General features: G+C 44.6%; 1 protein-coding gene across 5 annotated transcripts in view; it reads left to right on the forward strand.

The window, feature by feature from the left end:
* Positions 1-733: 733 nt before the first annotated feature.
* The window catches only part of GOLM1 (golgi membrane protein 1), a 39,174-nt gene continuing 21,978 nt past the window's right edge, over positions 734-17,929 (forward strand). For 2 of the 5 annotated variants that reach the window (XM_074813359.1, XM_074813361.1), the window contains exons 1-4: positions 734-858; positions 5,046-5,092; positions 7,497-7,670; positions 11,024-11,203. In XM_074813359.1, coding sequence (XP_074669460.1) covers positions 7,542-7,670; positions 11,024-11,203 — 309 coding nt within the window. In that variant the 5' untranslated portion in view covers positions 734-858; positions 5,046-5,092; positions 7,497-7,541. Of the gene's footprint in view, positions 859-3,926; positions 4,027-5,045; positions 5,093-7,496; positions 7,671-11,023; positions 11,204-17,929 lie in introns of all 5 variants that reach the window. The other 3 variants (XM_074813360.1, XM_074813362.1, XM_074813363.1) reach the window with 3 other exon arrangements.

The raw sequence follows: 17,929 nt of genomic DNA on the forward strand, positions 1-17,929 counted from the left end.
TGCTTTTATACTCTGCTTTCACTCCCGATTGTTTATCTTCCACTTGCAAAAGCTAACACGCAGAAACCACATTCAGATCCAGGTGGTGGAAAGTGTCCGGCTGAGTTAGTAACCATAGAAGAAACATGTTGCCTAACTTTTTATTTGTTTGGAAATTTCTGAAGGAAGAAAACACCCGCTTCATTGATTTGGTCGTCAAAAACAAGTATTAAAACAGGCTTCCTGAGTTGTACGTCACCCGTCTCCGATTTCGGACACTCAGCTTTTCCCACACGAAGCTTTCCACAAACTCAAGCGCCTGTGGTCAGGACTGGAAATTTGGGCTAAAGCGCTGCTTGCGGGCTCTCCCTCAGCTACTCGGACGGAACGCGCGGGCCAGAGGGGAGGGGGGGGGGGGGGCAGGGGGGGGGGGGCAGGGCCGGCAGTGCTGCTGCCCGGCCGCTTACCGCAGGCAGGCGTGGACTCGCGCGTCTGCCGCAGCCCAGGCGCCGCCGCGGAGCCCGGGCGCCCCTGGGGCGGAGGCGCCGGTGGGATGGGGCGCGGGCAGCAGCCGTCGCCGCCGCCGGGAGGTCCCCTCCCGCCCCGCGGGGCAGCCCCGGCACCGGCCCCGCGGTGCCCCAAGCGGAGGGCGCCGGGGGGGCGGTGGCGGGCCGGGGCGGGGCCGGGCGGGGGCTGCCCGGGGGCGCTCGCTGCCCCTGCGGCCGCCAGACTTCCTCCGCGCCCCGCACTTCCTGCCCTGCCCGCCGTGCCTCCCGCCGCCGCCCCTCTCCCGCGCAGCCGGCGCCGGGGGCTGCGGGAGACGCGGCACCGGCCGCCGCCTTCCTGCGAGGCGGGGGGCGCCGCAGGCGGCGAAGCGAGGTGAGGGGAGCGGAGCGGAGCGGCCGCTGGCTGGGCTGGGCTGGGCTGGGGTCTGGTGCGGCCGGGCCTGCCGGGAGTCCCGTGCCCCGCACGGCGGCCTCTGCGGCGGCTGAGGCAGGCGGGCGGCGGAGGCGGGCCGGCCCGGCCCGGGCAGGGCAGTGGTGGGCGCGGCGTGGGGGACCCGGTCGGCGGCCTGTCGCCGCTTGGCTGGCTCTGCCCCGCCGGGCTCCTCTCGCCAGCTCCAGCAGCCGGCGGCCGGCGCGGGAAGGCGAGCGGCGTCTCCGGCGCCGGGTGTGTGCGTGGGGGCGGCCGCCGCTGGTCCCGGCGCGGGGCGGGCGGGGCAGCCCCGGGCGGGCGCCGTGCCCCGGGAACTTCCCACTCGCGGCGGGTAGATAGATGCCCGCGGAGGTACCGGGGCGCTTGGGCTGGACTTAGCTTGAGTGCATACCTAAAGCTAAAGGCGTTCTTTTATATTACTTTTTTCTTCAGTGAGTCTCCCCTCTTTGGGCCTTTTGCACAGAGAGAAGCGTGTTGGGCGCGAAATGACTGGATATTCACAGCAGAGGTAGAAATAATGATGATGATAGAAATCAGAAAGGGCCAGAACAAGGCAGAATGTGAGATAGGCTTCTCCAGGCTCCCCTTCCCGGGAGAGGTCGGACCAGACGGTCTTTTGAGGTCCCTTCCAACCAGGACCATGACCTGAAACTGTTCACCCTCTTCCCAAGCCAGCCCTGCTTCAGCCGGCTCCCTGATTTACCTCCCTGCAGGCAGACAGGGCGGTGGAGGTCTCTCTCTGCTGGGGTGGCTTCATGGCTCTTCACAAATTTGTGCCTCCAGAGGCCTTCCCACTTCTGCTTGGAAAAGTGTTTTCCCTACCTTCTCAGAACTGTTGGTTTGGCTGTTGGGTACACAATACATACTGGGTTTTACTTCCTACACATAGGAAGTTTACCTTTGTTCACTTTATTGGATTTCCTTGTCAAAGTGGGAGATGGGAGTAGCTGATAGGGTTTTTAATTAACCTTGCTCTTGGGTGGAGTCTTTTTAAATGGCCTTTCATCGTACATCTTAACTTTGCTCATAAAGAACTATTAGCAGTGTTGTCTTCTTTTTTTCCTAGGGGGAGGTTTGCATGTTTTAGAGTGAAACTGCACGTGTAGTGTTCCGGGGCTGGGGGGGATGGTAGCGATTTTGTGGTTTTCTCGCCCCATATCTAAACTCAGCGTACTCCATTTCCTTTTTTTTTTTTTTTTTTTTTTAAGATCAAGTGGGTGTCTTGTTGTGATTCTAACAAGATAGTTCATGTTGTATGGGAAAAATACCGACAACAAAATATTTTCCGAAAAAGAAATTAGCAGTCTGATTAACTGTTGAGATCATTCAGGTATTTGAGTTTGCTTGTTTAATTTTGTTTTCATGCACAGTATTTTCAGGTGGTAGTAGTATTGTCTACCAGTACACCTGGATAGCATGTCTGGAAACTTTGTGTGGGTATTATAGAAGATTTTTATCAAGTTACCTAACATCAGAATAGAACCTAGCATCTGTTCAGCTACGCATCTGCTTGGGATTTCTCTTTAATTAGATAAGGTAGGGCATTGTGCGTGATTAGTTATTAACTTCTTGTAAAGTAGTCATTTGAAAGCAGAGACACTTCCCCAGTTGAAAAACAATTAGTGAATGAGTGGTAACGGTCACTCTCCCCTTTTCAGTGTTTTTGTACTCTTCTGGTCTGTTACTTTTAGTTTAAAATGCATTAGAAAAGGAAGACCTAAAATATGAATTGAGTATCAAGTGATGGTTACTTTTGAGAAGGATGAGAGTGCATTTGCTGAATGTGTTGTGCCCGTTTCTGTGAAAAGTGAAACTTGGTAATTTGGGCAAACAGTGACTCAGTGATATCCTGTGGCATCTGTGTTTGAATTATTTTTTGGGGGGTGATTGCCACTTTGAAGTGAGCCAGTTGTCCAAAGTACAGAAGTTTGAAAAGTGACTGTTGCTGAATGTTTCAGGAGTTTGTTGTCTTCTTTTTCTTTCCGCCTGCAGTTTGTGGATTCTTGTGAAAGGGTAATTAGAAAGTTTGTCGTCGTCAGGCTTCAGTTCATTGTACAAACTTTAAATCTCCATTGGAAAAATGTTTGTTTGACCTCTTTTGATTTGCAGACTTGAAAAAAAAACCTCTCCAAACAGTGCTGCTGCAGAGGATGAAAAAAAAAAATAAAAATGTGTGCCATGTTTTGTGACAGTGTATTAGACCCAGTTTCTGACCACTTGTAGTCAGTCAGTGCAACCGTGAAAGCATAAAGGTTGCTGCTGGCTGTAACAGGTTCTCGCCATGCAACTGCGAATGGTGGTACTTGCGGGTAACATCCAGCCATGAGTGAGAACCAGCAATTTGATTTCTCTTTCAAAGATGCTCACTACTGTATGTTAACCATATATAAAACTAAAAATGAAAGGTTTTGACTCATCTTTGTCACCTCTCCATTCTCCATCACCTTTTTTTGGAAGACTTGAGTGCACAAATATTTGCTTTCTGGTTCACGTCTTTTAAGATTTTTTTTTTTTAAGTTTTATTTATTTTTCTTAATAAAACCCTGCTTCTAGTACATTTTAGTCTGATTAGTTATGTCTGGGTATAACTAACTGTTGTCAGTGGAAGAGGTTTTGATTGTCTTGCTTGGTTAAGCTGATGTATTTTTATTCAAGCAGTCAGACAGGAATTTCATGGCAATATATGAAAAAAGCAGGTAATTTTTTCCAGAATATCAGTGAGAAATTGAGGAATCTGCAAAAGGTGGGGATAGCACCACTGTCTATCTGTGGGGGTTCCTCGATGGGAGGAGGTTTTCCCAGCCTGGGCAGAGCAGTCGCCTGTCAGTAGCCCTGGTCAGGATGGGGTTGTGTGTCCTCTCAGGGCTGTCCGGTAGCCTTTGGGTCCTTGCTGCTTTTTATCTCCTTTTTTTTCTCTGGTTATGGGCCTGCCTTTCCAAAGGGATTTTCCTAAGGCTCTGTCCTCCCTTGAAGGTGCAGACCTCCAAGTAAGATGTGCCTTTGCTTTTCAGTGGTTGCTCCGGCTGCACGTGATCTTCACATGCTGCTCTGGCTTACGCTGACTTTGTACTATCCTGTGGCTAGGTGGTGGAGGCAGCAGTCGGTAGGCAGGTAAGCAGGTAGTGGATAAGGGACCCCTTTTGCTTCCCTCCAGGCTGTGAGCTGCTTTTACTGAATTCTTCATCTGTTCTGCTTGTTCCTGCTCAGCAGGTCATGCATATACACAGAGCTGGACCTTGTGAGCAGAGAGACTTGGCTTTCCTTCTGGGAGTCTGAAATGCAGAAATTGTTTTGCTTCGACTTTGCCTCTAATGTCTTAGTCTTGAGGCTTAGTCGATGCGATTGTTTATTATCCTTAGTGGAAGGCTGCTGGATACCAGCAATTCTAGTTCAGCTGAGTACAGTAAAAGAAGGAATTGCTTAGACTGGTAGTATATTAATATGGGAAATAAAAGTACACTATATGTTAATTTGCTTGAATACCTCAGAGTCTAAAACATCTCCCTCTCAATGAAGCACTGCTGGGTTGGCAAAGCAGAAGGATTAAATCTGCTGTTCAGAAGTCAGGAATTTTATGCTCTACCGAATGCAGAGCACTATGCACGTGATACAGCATCTCATTTTCACATCTGTAGTAAACATTCATGAAAGATGGATTCCTTCATGTTCAGTAAAATCATTTTCTTAGCCATAAAATCAGAAACGTGTTTTATTTTCAACTCAACTGCACCAAACCAGATGTTTCCTGGAAAACAGCATGTACAAATACATTTCCATGTAAATGTACTTGCTGAGCTGATTTGCTTATCTGTCCTCCAGAATGCGTGTGTGTGTGTATGTATCCATGATAGAAAGTTAAACAGTTTTTATTTTTAAACTGACAAGAGGGAATATCAATATTGCAACTGAGGTAATATTTTGGGTCTGCACTATTCAGATGGAGGATCCTTCTGTGTGTTTCATCTCTTTCCTCTTCGTTTTGCTTTGCCTTCTGTTGAGTATAAAAATACATTCCAATGAACATAAATTATTTAAGGAAAAACAACACTGGATTTTCGAGAGAACAATGTTTTGAACTCAAACATGCTTTAGTGAAATCAATGTTTTCTTGCTTGCTTGTTTTTTAATAGCTGAAAAGAGCAGAAGAGTTGCTGTAGTCACTGGAATTGCATACTAGGTAGGTGTATTGGCATTCCTTAACATAGTTTTGCACCTATGCTTTAAGCTGCATGAGCTAATCATTCTTTCTTCGAACAATATAGTTGCTTTACTTCTGGAAAAGTTCGAACTGAACAGCTAGTCCCATATATTTATCAAGTACTTAAATTCCTGTACAAGTTGTTACTGCTGATAGCGTGGACTGCTTTATTTATTTCTGACTGCTAGGAGGAAAATAGCAATTACTTTATTCAAGTAACACTTGGAATGATGCACTATGTCTTGCAGTGCTGTGTTTAGTAATTTCTCCACATTTTCAAGTGTACCAACTAAAACTCTTACAGTGAAGAACAGGATACGAGTGACTTCGTGACAGATTCCGATACACGTTTTTTCAAATGTAGTATTTTATTCCAGTAAGTAAATTAATTATCTTGGTCTTTAGCTGATGTGGCAGTGCTGATCATTGCTATTTTCCACCTCTCATTTTTGCCACTCTGGAGGTCTGGATTTTTTGGTTTTCAGGGAACCTGTGTAAGACGAGGTGGCTCTGTACTTCTTAGGTGCTCCTCTTAGGATGACACAGCAGGAGAACATTCTGTGCAAGATGTATGGGTTTCTGCAATTCTGACAGATATGCACAAATTTCCAATACAAAGCTGCGTGTGTGTTTTAGTCCACTGCATCTTGATTTTTTTTTTTTTGCTTTACAACAAAAATGCATGGTTCCTACCCATGCCTTTGCTTTTTCTGTTGACCTTACCTCAGCTGTACATGGCCCTGTGGGTGTCCACTAGAGCTGTGCTGCTTGTGTTGGTTTGCTCCATAACTGAGGTTGCCTTAGGCAAGAAACTCAAGCCTCAGGTGTTGGACCTGTGCAGCTGTGCATGGTTTTTTTGTTTGTTTTGGGTTTGTGTGTGTGTGTGTATGTACATGAAGAAGAAGCATTTTTAGGAAGCCACATTAGGCTCCATATATACGCCATCCCCAAATATTAACAAATTCACAGACTTTTCAAACGAATAAATAGATTTGAAACCTTCACCAGTCTGGCAGTATTGTGCACTCCCTGCTGAGAAAAGAGGAAGATGGTTATATCTTAAATTGAATGCAGAGAGGGGATTTTGCAGAGGGTGTATGTACACAGGTATAGGTGAGCTGTTGAAGGACTGAAGTGCTGGACATACAGTAGAATCAGCATTTCTGGTACCTGCTAACTGCTGGCGCCTTCTTCCCCCGTGATTACAGTTTATGTCCATGTGTAAACCATTGAGAGTTGCTACCATTTATTAATTTTTAAATACATCACAACTTGTAAATTGCATCTGTAGGGAAGGAGTTTTTTTAAAAAGCTTGCACCTTGAGAGACTGGACAATATATTAATAGTAAATGTGCCCATTTCAGATTTAGTTAGTGTCTCGCGATGCATCCATGTTTGTTGTCTGTTTGATCTTCTGTGCTCATTTTTGCTGGCTTTTGTCTGCAGGAGTGCAAAAATTTAAAAAGGTTGATTTCAGATTACAAGAGAGCAATCTATTACAAGCTGTGCCCAAAATTCCCAGTGGAGTTTGGGGATTCATTGAGCTAGGTGCTATTACAGTCATTAAGACCAGATATCATCATGTCATAGGATGAATATGGCCTATTTCAAACCAAATTGCAACTGCCCTTTGCCCCTGCTTTTCTGTTAAGATGGGCTGTTCCACAGAAACAACCCAAGTCTCAATAGTAACCACTAGTAGTACCCTTGGTACTGCTTATTCGTTAGAACAAGGCTATTTATTTTCTGTGAGGAGCAGAGAAAGCAGCTGAGGATCAAAACAACCATCACTTAATACAATTTACCATTGAAATCAATGGAGTGTCTGCTAATTATTTTTTTATTTTTTAGATTATCCTTGAAGTAATTTGATTTAATCTGATTTATTTATTTATTATTTACAAGCTTGGAACCAGAAAGCTAAAATAGTATTCTCAGAGGGAATAAGTTGAAACTACCCAAGTTTGGGAAGCACAGTGCAAATTACTCCTGAAACAGTGAGTTTAAGTTTATTTTCTGACTAAATGAGATAGCAAGGAGTCTGTCCTCTATCTGTAGACCAGTATTGTCTAATTAGCATTTTGGGTGGAATATATGATGAAAGGATGGCTGGTTTGTTCTGATTATTCCAGATTTTCATTATATTGTTAGGAATGTTCAAGACGTCCCTGCTCAAGTCCATGGGAAGCTTTATGTGCAAACTAATAGTGTGAGATGGCCTTTCTTTGTCCTTCAGATGGAGATACCTAGACAGTGCACCTTTCTTGCTGGGTGTAGTCCCTTCAGCTGAGAGCCGTTGCATTATTGTAGTAAAAGTTTTATTGTGTGTATAAAATAGCTGTAGCAGTAGATGCAATATAATGTATCTATTTTAATTTACAGGTTTCCACACTGTTGTGGTTCTTTGGATTTGGTTTTTTTCTTGAAATGGTAGGGCTCGGAAACAGCTGCCGAGGGATGAAGTCTCCACCACTCCTCGTGGCTGCACTTGTGGCATGTATCATTGTTTTGGGCTTCAATTACTGGATTGCAAGTTCTCGCAGCGTGGATCTGCAGGTAACTTTCCTATTGTTCTGCACATCATCTTGTACTTGTGTGGTTAATAAACATGGTCCACAAGAAGGCTGCTTGACCTGCCTGTGGTGGGCCAGGAGCTTAAGCTTGTTGTGGGAATTTTCACAAGTATTTCAGATGGGGGGAATGGGAGGAATGCCTATTTGTAGGTGAGAGGGACCCAAAACTTTAAGACCTATGTGTATGGTACTTGTTAATTCTGCTCACACAAAGTGTTTGGCTGTCTCGTGCTGTTTCAGTTTACAGATGTGGGAAATGCCATCTTCTGTTTTTCTTCCAAACTACATTGAGACTGGTACTCCATTTTTAATATGAATGGGCATCTGCAATTTGCTCATTTCCCTAGATTTTTTTCTTACATGACCCATAAGAATGTATGCATACTTTCCCACCAAGTACAAGGAAATCTAGCTTGTTCAGAAACAGTGGCTAAAAATCTGAATTTGCATTTCTCAGAAACCTTTCCTAAAGAGGTCACACAACTCACATGGAATAATTACCTTGTCTGCTATTTTTCTAATGGTAACTGTATTTTCTCTGACTGTTGATTAAAACTTGCGTTTTAATCCTTCCTGGAGTGCATGTTCTGAAGTTGAGGAGAACATGAATAAAGTTTCTGGTCTGTGACAATGTGTGTAGGATGGTTCTTTTTTTTCTTTTTTTTGTTTTTAACAAGCAAACCTAAAAACTAAAACCCTGGTGATTAAACATGGCTCATGAGAGCTCCTGCCAAGTTTTTTCTAATGAATTTTTATCCTCTTTATATTTGAGCCGAATTTTAGCACTGAGTTGACATCTGTAGGAATTGAACTCCTGTTTCACCTCAGAGTGGGCACTATTCAAACAGGACACATGTCTCTGCCCTTGCAGTTCATGGTATGTCTTAGCTTTCCCTTGGCGGAGGGTAATGATGCCCTGTCTTCTTGGACTCTGCTCATCCCTTGTTTTCACTTTAGTCAGTGGCCTCAGGATGGTAGCTACGAGCAGGTAGTAACTGTGTCAGTACTGCTGAAGCAGTAAAAAACTGGCTGGATGGCCAGGCCCAAAGAGTTGTGGTGAATGGAGTTAAATCCAGTTGGTGACCGGTCACGAGTGGTGTCCCCCAGGGCTCGGTTTTGGGGCCACTCCTGTTTAACATCTTTATTGATGATCTAGACGAGGGGATCGAGTGCACCCTCAGTAAGTTTGCAGATGACACCAAGTTGGGTGGGAGTGTTGATCTGCTCGAGGGTAGGGAGGTTCTGCAGAGAGATCTGGACAGGCTGGAGCGATGGGCTAAGGCCAACTGTAGGAGTTTCACTAAGGCCAAATGCTGGGTGCTGCACTTGGGCCACAACAACCCCCAGCAGCGCTACAGGCTTGGGGAGGAGTGGCTGGAGAGCTGCCAGTCAGAGAGGGACCTGGGGGTGTTGATTGACAGCTGGCTGAACAGGAGCCAGCAGTGTGCCCAGGTGGCCAAGAAGGCCAATGGCATCCTGGCTTGCATCAGAAATAGCGTGGCCAGCAGGGACAGGGAAGTGATCTTACCCCTGTACTCGGCACTGGTGAGGCCACACCTCGATGACTGTGTTCAGTTTTGGGCCCCTCACTACAAAAAGGACATTGAATTACTCGAGCGTGTCTAGAGAAGGGCAACGAAGCTGGTGAAGGGTCTGGAGCACATGTCATATGAGGAGCAGCTGAGGGAACTGGGGTTGTTTAGTCTGGAGAAGAGGAGGCTGAGGGGAGACCTCATTGCCCTCTACAACTGCTGCAGAGAGCTGGGGATGAGTCTCTTTAACGAAGTAACAAGCAATAGGACAAGAGGTAATGGCCTCAAGTTGTGCCAGGGAAGGTTTAGACTGGATATTAGGAAGCATTTCTTTACAGAACGGGTTGTTAGGTGTTGGAATGGGCTGCCCAGGGAGGTGGTGGAGTCCCCATCCCTGGAGGTGTTTAAGAGTTGGGTTGACACAGCGCTGAGGGATATGGTGTAGTTGGGAACTGTCAGTGTTAGGTTAATGGTTGGACTAGGTGATCTTCAAGGTCTTTTCCAACCTAGATGATTCTGTGATTCTGTGAAGTTTTGTTGCACGGCCATGAGGCAACTGATAATGAGGAAAATAAGCTACCATACTAGCTTATTCTTGACCTCAGTAACCTAGAGACGTAAGGTCCTCTTTACTGTTATTGATTTCCTGTATCATCTTGTACATTTCTCCCAAAGTTAGCTTGAAAAGCATTTCATGCACTCTGAATGGAATAAAAACATAGCTAAAGGCATGGATGGAGCTTCTAAAGCACTCTGTCAGCCCATTTGTCTGTTGGCAATACTTTGCAGCTATTATGACTGAAATGGAATAAGTGCTTTTCTTTGCTCTTCCAGCTAAACTGCAAGTCCCCTCACCTCACCTCCTCTCTATTCTCTTGCTCTTTGTGGCAGAGAAGCAGAGTAGGCAGACAGCAATATGCAGCATACTGTGGTGTAAGAAGATTTGGTCCATTTTCTTGGAGTCTTTGAAGATGCATATTTTTTATTATATCTATTTTTTAATCCATCTGGAATCCATGGGTCTTTCTACCTGGGTAAATTCTGTTGATATTTCCCATCCCTGTGTGTCCCTGTATTCCTCCTTGCTGCCAGTAACTAAATTAGTATATTAAAAAACCAACAACAAAATAAAAAAGCTGTGATAGCATCAAGCTTGATTCCTTGCTTTATATCTCTGTGTTTGTATGTGCAGTATGGGATGGTGCTGAATTTTCCTCTGATTGTCACTGCTCTTTGAGCAATCAAGATTTTCTGCATATAAAATAATTTTTCTCTTATGTGTCTTTCTGTAACAGCCACATGCGAGTAGTTTATGTAAAAGTTGGGCAGTGTTGTCCTCCCTCTACCCTTTTCCAGGTCTTCCAGGAAAACATACTGATTTGAGAGACCAATTTTCCTCGAGTTAGTTTAGGATCACCAGTGGGAAGTGCAGTGATGTCAGAATTGTCTGGATGAAATTTAAAAAATCATTTGAATTTGTACTTTATGTAGACTGCAATCTTTTTTATGTTTTTTTTTTGTGAGGATGTTTTGTTTTATTTTAAGCTCAAGTACTGAGGCAGTTTTGCATTTGTTTTTAACTGAAATTTTGATAGTCTCTACAGAATATGTCGTACGGTTAATTTATGTAAAATTGAGGGCATGTGTGTCTGGGGCGTGTGGCAGGTATCCCTGGCTGACACAATATCTTGATGACATTAGCATTGTTAGTTTTGTGAAATTTGGTATTCCTTGAATGTACTGGAGAAGAGTCTGTCGAGGGGGAAGCATTTGTATTTGCTTTGGCTAATTTGCTCTTCCTCAGGGTCAGATCATGGATCTGGAAGGCAAAGTCCGCAGGGCGGCAGTGGAGAGGGGCGCTGTGGAGCTCAAAAAGAATGAATTCCAAGGGGAGCTAGAGAAGCAGCGACAGCAGATCGACAAAATCCAGTCCTTGCACAGCTTTCAGATGGAAAATGCCAACAGAGTACATCAGGAAGAGAAGGTAGGGCCTTTCCTAGCCACAGTTTTCTGTGAGTTTATGGTTTACCAAGACGCTCTCTGCAACAGATTAAAGTTGCTTCAATGTTCCAGCTAATGGGAACACAGTCAGTGTTTGTGTGGCAAAACATTTAATTTATGTATTATTGTATAATATTTGGAAAACGGACATTGAACACACATTATAATTGTATAATATGTGAAATATTAGAAGCTGCAAGTAACAGCACTTCTGAAGAAAACCTCTACCCCCTTTATAAGTCATTGTTGCCAATCTTGGGTTGGCCTCTTGCTTTATTTCCTGTATACTAATGTTTTAAAATGTAAGGAAAAGAAACTGCACCAACAGATGTATTTGTATTCCCAGATATATTTGTATGTATTTATAGGCCTAAATGATTGACATTTATTTCTAAAAGCATTACAAATTTTGTGGCACCTTGGCCTTCTGCCTCCAAAACCCAAAAGCGCTGGGAGACATCAGAAAGTTACACTAGCCTTTTGTGGCAGGGCTTCTCACGGTAGAGCATTGCCAAAGGGATGGAGGTCCTTTGTGAAGAACGTGAAAACACCTACTTAAATAGCAGTGTGTACAGTTACTGCTGTGTAGTATCTTGCATAGGCTGGAGTGATGGGCTAAGGCCAACTGTAGGAGTTTCAATAAGGCCAAATGCCGGCTGCTGCACTTGGGCCACAACAACCCCCAGCAGTGCTACAGGCTTGGGGAGGAGTGGCTGGAGAGCTGCCAGTCAGAGAGGGACCTGGGGGTGTTGATTGACAGCCAGCTGAACAGGAGCCAGCAGTGTGCCCAGGTGGCCAAGAAGGCCAATGGCATCCTGGCTTGTATCAGAAATAGCGTGGCCAGCAGGGACAGGGAAGTGATCTTACCCTGTACAACGAAGCTGGTGAAGGGTCTGGAGCACAGGTCATATGAGGAGCAGCTGAGGGAACTGGGGTTGTTTAGTCTGGAGAAGAGGAGGCTGAGGGGAGACCTCATCACCCTCCACAGCTACCTGAAAGGAGGTTGCAGAGAGCTGGGGATGAGTCTCTTTAACCAAGTAACAAGCGATAGGACAAGAGGGAATGGTTCAAGTTGCGCCAGGAAAGGTTTAGACTGGATATTAGGAAGCATTTCTTTACAGAACGTGTTGTTAGGCGTTGGAATGGGCTGCCCAGGGAGGTGGTAGAGTCCCCATCCCTGGAGGTGTTTAAGAGTTGGGTTGACATAGCGCTGAGGGATATGGTGCAGTTGGGAACTGTCAGTGCTAGTTTAACGGTTGGACTAGATGATATTCAAAGTCCTTTCCAACCTAGATGATTCTGTGATTCTGCATACTGTGTTGTTGTTTTCCTCATGTTGCTGATACAGTCTCAGATATTTCCATTAGTCATTATTACCATTTTCCTCACTGTTGCCAGAAGTATTTAGCTGAGGTTATTCATTCTGGGTTTATTGCCTCTCCTGTAGAGTCTCTTGACTGAAGCTTATAGATCAGCGTTCCAGGACTATTATTTTGAACAGACTGAGATGGTAATAGGTGCACTTCAGGTAAAGGGTTCACCATTAGGTCACAGTTTGCTGCTCAAAACTTGCAGTGCTTGAACAGAGTATGACCAGAATATCTTTGAAGGACTTAGAGGAAGAAAAATTGAATAAAAATGGAAGGTGGAATTGTTTCATTAATATGCACACCAGTGGCATATATTTTTAATTTATTTTGAAGTTATCTTTATCCAAGGTCTTCAAAGAAATAATAAACCAATTCTTTTTACCTCTTTTGAGACAAACATGGGTTTTTTTTTTGATAATTTCTCTCTTCTGAGTTCAGTCTTTGCATATACTTTACAAAAGCTGAGGTACAGTTTGTCTTTTTTTTTTTTTAATGTATGCATTTATTAAGAATATACCCCAGGATAGTCAGACAGCATTCAAGTGAGTAATCAATCTTCTTGTCACTTCTGCCTCCTAATAGTGGGTGCTGCTACTGAGTGCTGCAGGAACTGTTTAAATTTACTATCCTCTGGGAGGGTACCCTAGTTTGCATGTTGGTGAAACTCACCATTCTGTTTTGGTTTTTTTTTGCATTCCAGTTCTGTCCTGCAAGGAGGGAAAGCACATACATGAGTAAAAAACAAACAAAAAGAAGTGAGAAAAGGGCCAACATGACTGAGTATTTGCTTAATTTACAGTCTTTTTTTGCATAGGAAATATATTTTATGCTTTCTTCTCATATGTAGATTTTCCTGTAGCCAGAGTTATTAAAAGTTAGTGGAACTGGAAGTTCTGACTGCAGAGTTTACAGCACAGGCTGACCAAAGGGGTGGATGTTGAGAGCTGATAACAGGAGGTTTAAGAAAGCTCGGTGAATGAAATGTTGCTTCTCCCACGCATGGTGTGCAACCTTTCTGCTTCAAATTACTGTGGTACCAGACAAGTGTAGCTGACACCACGCAATCCACCTTTCTTGTTGTGGTGATAGTTTTGAGTCTAGAGGACATGTAGGAGCTGTAGTCTCGTTAAATCTGTCACCTGTGCCAGGAAAAGTGTTGGGAAGTATTTTACAAAACCAGAACTGCTGTTGGATTTGGTGGTGCATGTGGTAGTCTGGGGAAGAGCCAAAGCGGCTTCTGGAAAATCAAATCTTGCGTCGGAAGTCTCCTGGAGTTTCCTTCTGAAAGAGGTAGTGACAAGGATGAAGGAGAATAATCAATGCCTTCACACCTGGAATTGCAAAAGGCTACATACGCATGGCTTGTAGAGAAATTGTGCAGCCACGTGGTAAGATTGTGTTATCACAGGGGTGAATGATAAGGCAAAAGTTACAAAGCAGCTCAGAAATAAACTGGGTTAGTTGTGGTACTGTGGGGAGGTCACCGGTGGAGTTTTGGAGTGGTGGGAAAGGCACACAGAGGAGAACAAGGAGGATAACCAAAGCTGTGCAGTAGTTTCTCTACACAAATCCACAGTGTAGGTTACAGGCTGGACAAGAGTCGGCTGAGGAGAGCCATTGTGGGCATCTCCAGGATGCCAAATAGTGCGGAAAGTGCTCATGGCTGGGAGAGACAAGGCATGGTTCTCCATCCACTGAGGAGCTTCAAATGCACTCAGCAAATTGTAGTTCAGACTGGGCAGAAGAAGTGATCTTCACTCAATAGATGGTGAAGCTGCAGGTGTGTAGCATCCGTGGTGTGCAGTTCCAGTGGATCTGTGTGGGTTAAAAAGCAACGGGATTACCTTGGACAAACACCTGCCCCACCACCCAATACCAAGGTGTTTGTTCTGGTTCCAGGTGTTCCTCATCCAGAAGTAGCTGCTGCTTGGAAAATACTGTGCTTTATGGCTGCCTTGGTGTTCATTCGACATCCAGTGTAGGAGACAGGATGCTGGGCAAGGTGAATTTTGGGACCTGTCAGATATAGCTGTGCCTTCCTTTTAAGGAATTTTCCCTCCATCGCCCTAAAACACAGTTGTTCAGAAATGGAATAGTGTATGAACCTTGCTGTTGAAACACCAGGAGCTGATGGTGTAGGAAGCATTAGATAAAAATGATACAATGGTCTCATTTCCTGTTGCGTTGGGTCTGTGTGTGGCCCCTGTGAGAAGCTTCTTGAAGCTCCCCCAGCTCCAAGTCGGACCCACCTTTGCACCAAGGCCAGACCAATTAGTGATGGTGGCTGCACCTCTGTGATAAGGTATTTAAGAAGGGGAACCTGGGAGGAAGAGGAGTGAGTGAGACATGTCTGCAAACACCGAGGTCAGTGGAAGGAAGAAAGGAGGAGTATGGGGGGGAGAGAGGAAGCAGGAGGAGACTCCTCTGCAGCCTGTGGTGAGAGGGCAGGCTGTGTCCCTGCCACCCATGGAGGTCACCTGTGGAGCAGATGCCCACCTGCAGCCTGTGAAGGACCCCATGCCAGAGCAGGTGGCTGCGCCCGAAGAAGGCTGGAACTCTGTGGAAAGCCTGTGCTGGAGCAGTCTGTTCCTGGGAGGATTGCAGCCTGTGGCAGGGACCCACGCTGGAGCCATTTGGGAAGAACTGCAGCCTGTGGGCAAGTCTCAAATTGGAAAAGTTCATGGAGGACTGTGTCCTGTGAGAGGAACCAACACTGGAGCAGGGAAAGAGCGAGGAGTGCTCCCTCTGAGGAGGAAGGAACAGCAGAGACAATGTGAGAGGGACTGACTGCAATCCTCATCCCCTGCCCCCTTGCACCTCTGCAGGGCAGGAGGTAGGGAAATAGGGAGCAAAGCTGAACTGGGGAAGAAGGGAGGGGTGGGGGGGAGGTGTTTTTAAGATACGGTTGTATTTCTCACTGTCCTACTCTGATTGGCATATCAGTGGTGGTGGTGGAATTCAAATTAAGTTGATGTTTTGTCTTTTTCCAAGTTGAGTCTGTCTTGTGCCTGTGACCAGAATTGGTGGGTGAGCCCTCCCTGTCCTTGTCTCGATCCTTGAGCCTTTTGTTGTATTTTCTCCTCCCCATCCCACCAGCGGCAGGGGGAGGAGTAAGTGAGCAGCGGTGTGGTGCTCAGTTGCCCTCTGGACTTAAAGGGTGACATCTGTCTTCTGCTTATTGTCACTGGAGAAGACCAAGTGTCAGGAGCCTGAAGTGATAGGACGAACATTATGTGCCTGTGCACCACTTTGCGGCAAATCCAAAATTTGCTCTTGTTGCGACAGCATGAACCAATATCCTGCACAGATGTTCTTTGTTTTCCAACTCTGTGATTTAAGGGTAGGGAGAGTTGTTCTACTGGGAACCTGTGTATTTGTCAACACATGCCATCAGCCAAGTTGGCATGGATTCACCCACTCTAATGTTGGAATGCCCCGATATGGTGGTACTGAAGAGAGAGAAAGCTTAGTTCTCCTCACTGAGGACCTTCGTCTGAAGAAGCTGACCGGGATTAGAGGTTATTCCACAGAAGGATGTAGAATATAAGAAAAGACTCTTTCTGAATATTTTTTTTAGTGTGTGTATCTACGTCTGTGTGTAAGTGTGTGTTGTATATTCACGTGTGCATACATATTTGTATACACACAGGCATACACGTGTCCTTGTTTTTCAGCTCCATGGATTCTAGTGGAATCAGAGATTCCTGGGAGGCAATTAATGAATTCACCCTCTGTGGTTATGGGAAACTTGGTGCTTGAACTGAACTTTATTTACCCCGTGGGGATTAGCAGCAAGTATTTACCTAGCCCAGGAAGGATGAATGCAAATCCAAATCCCAAGTTTCTCAACTTGCTTTACAAGTAATACAAACTGTCTAACTAACTAGACAGATCTTTGACTGATAAATGGGATTTTGTTTAGTTCTTGTTGTTGTTCTTAAAAAGAAAAAAACGAAAATGTTTTCAGCTGACGTGTAGGAGTGAATGGTCTGTGTCAAAAATGCCTCTTTTTCAGGGAGAAATTACAGTTCTTCTGGTTCTAGAAGAAATGTATATGGGAACAAACTCCTTACAAAAAGCAACTGTCAAGTAACGTTTGAGACCCATCTTAACTGCAGTTCATCTCTGCTCACTGTCTTATTACTCTGCTGATAAATCAGTGGCATAATTGTTTTGTATTTTAGTTTCATACCAAACTAATACACCAACAAGATACTTGCTACACTAAAGTCATTGTTGGTGGCAGTGTGGTAACCGCTTTGAGTTAAATCTGCCTTCTTTTCTAGTAGAACTGTCTCTGTGCTACTTAAAGGACGAGCACATAGAAAAAAGGAGGTAGTCCGAGCCTGAAATATCCTGTGGACTCACCATTCACTGAGGCAGTGTAATCCTGGGAAATTGTTGTTGTAATTACTCTCTTACATATAAGTATGTATAAAACACTTCTGTCACCAGTCTGCTTATTAAAAAAATCTGCTCGAATTTTAAAGGATTAATGTAGATTTAGCAAATGGCTTCTGGAAATCCATACAGAAATAGACATGAAGAGATCACAAAGAGCTTACATGAATTCTTAGTAACGTATAAGGAATCAGGAGTGCAAAAGGGCTGTTTCTAATCCGTAAGCAATTTTCTAAAAAACGGTGTTCTGTATGGTTGTTATTCAGGACTCGTAGCTTCTGGGATGTACACAGCCATGACAGCCTTTTGAAAAGTGTTACAGGAAAACAATGTATGTAATTTCTCTTATTTTTAACTGCTAGAACACACTTTTGCAATTTGTAATTTTCTTTGGATTTATATAATTGTTCCCCAGCCCACATCTTGTTTTACTGAGGAGAGGGACCAAGCTTTGTACATTATATGTGAAGCAAATCACTGTCCTGTAGCTCAGTGTCTTTTAACACTGGCCACAGCTGCTCTCACATCCCCTCCCTCTCAGAAAATTTCAATTCCCAGCACAGCCAACTGAGACAAAATACCTATTGGTATGCGGAGAGTCAGCTCTGCTCAAAATGAATGACGGTGGGCAGGGGAGAGAAAGAAGCCTGCTGTGAAAAGGAAAAGGTGCCTATGTATGTTTTGTTTTTGTTTTTTAAACCCAACAACGTTGCATTTTCTAGTTTTAAAAGGACTAAGGAAAAGCAAGCACTGCCTTGTGCATACAAAAGTATGGCTCTACTTGCCATAGCATGATGTTACTAAATTAGCAAGAGAAACCAGTCTGCTTACTCATGACTGGTACAGCAGCAGTCTAGAATACTACCTCTTTAAAATACATTTTCATATGGTGGAGAAAACAAATGGGTGATCTGGGACTAGCTGAACTGGAGGCACCC

This window comes from Strix aluco, chromosome Z, assembly GCF_031877795.1.
Source record: "Strix aluco isolate bStrAlu1 chromosome Z, bStrAlu1.hap1, whole genome shotgun sequence".
Lineage (NCBI taxonomy): Eukaryota > Metazoa > Chordata > Aves > Strigiformes > Strigidae > Strix > Strix aluco.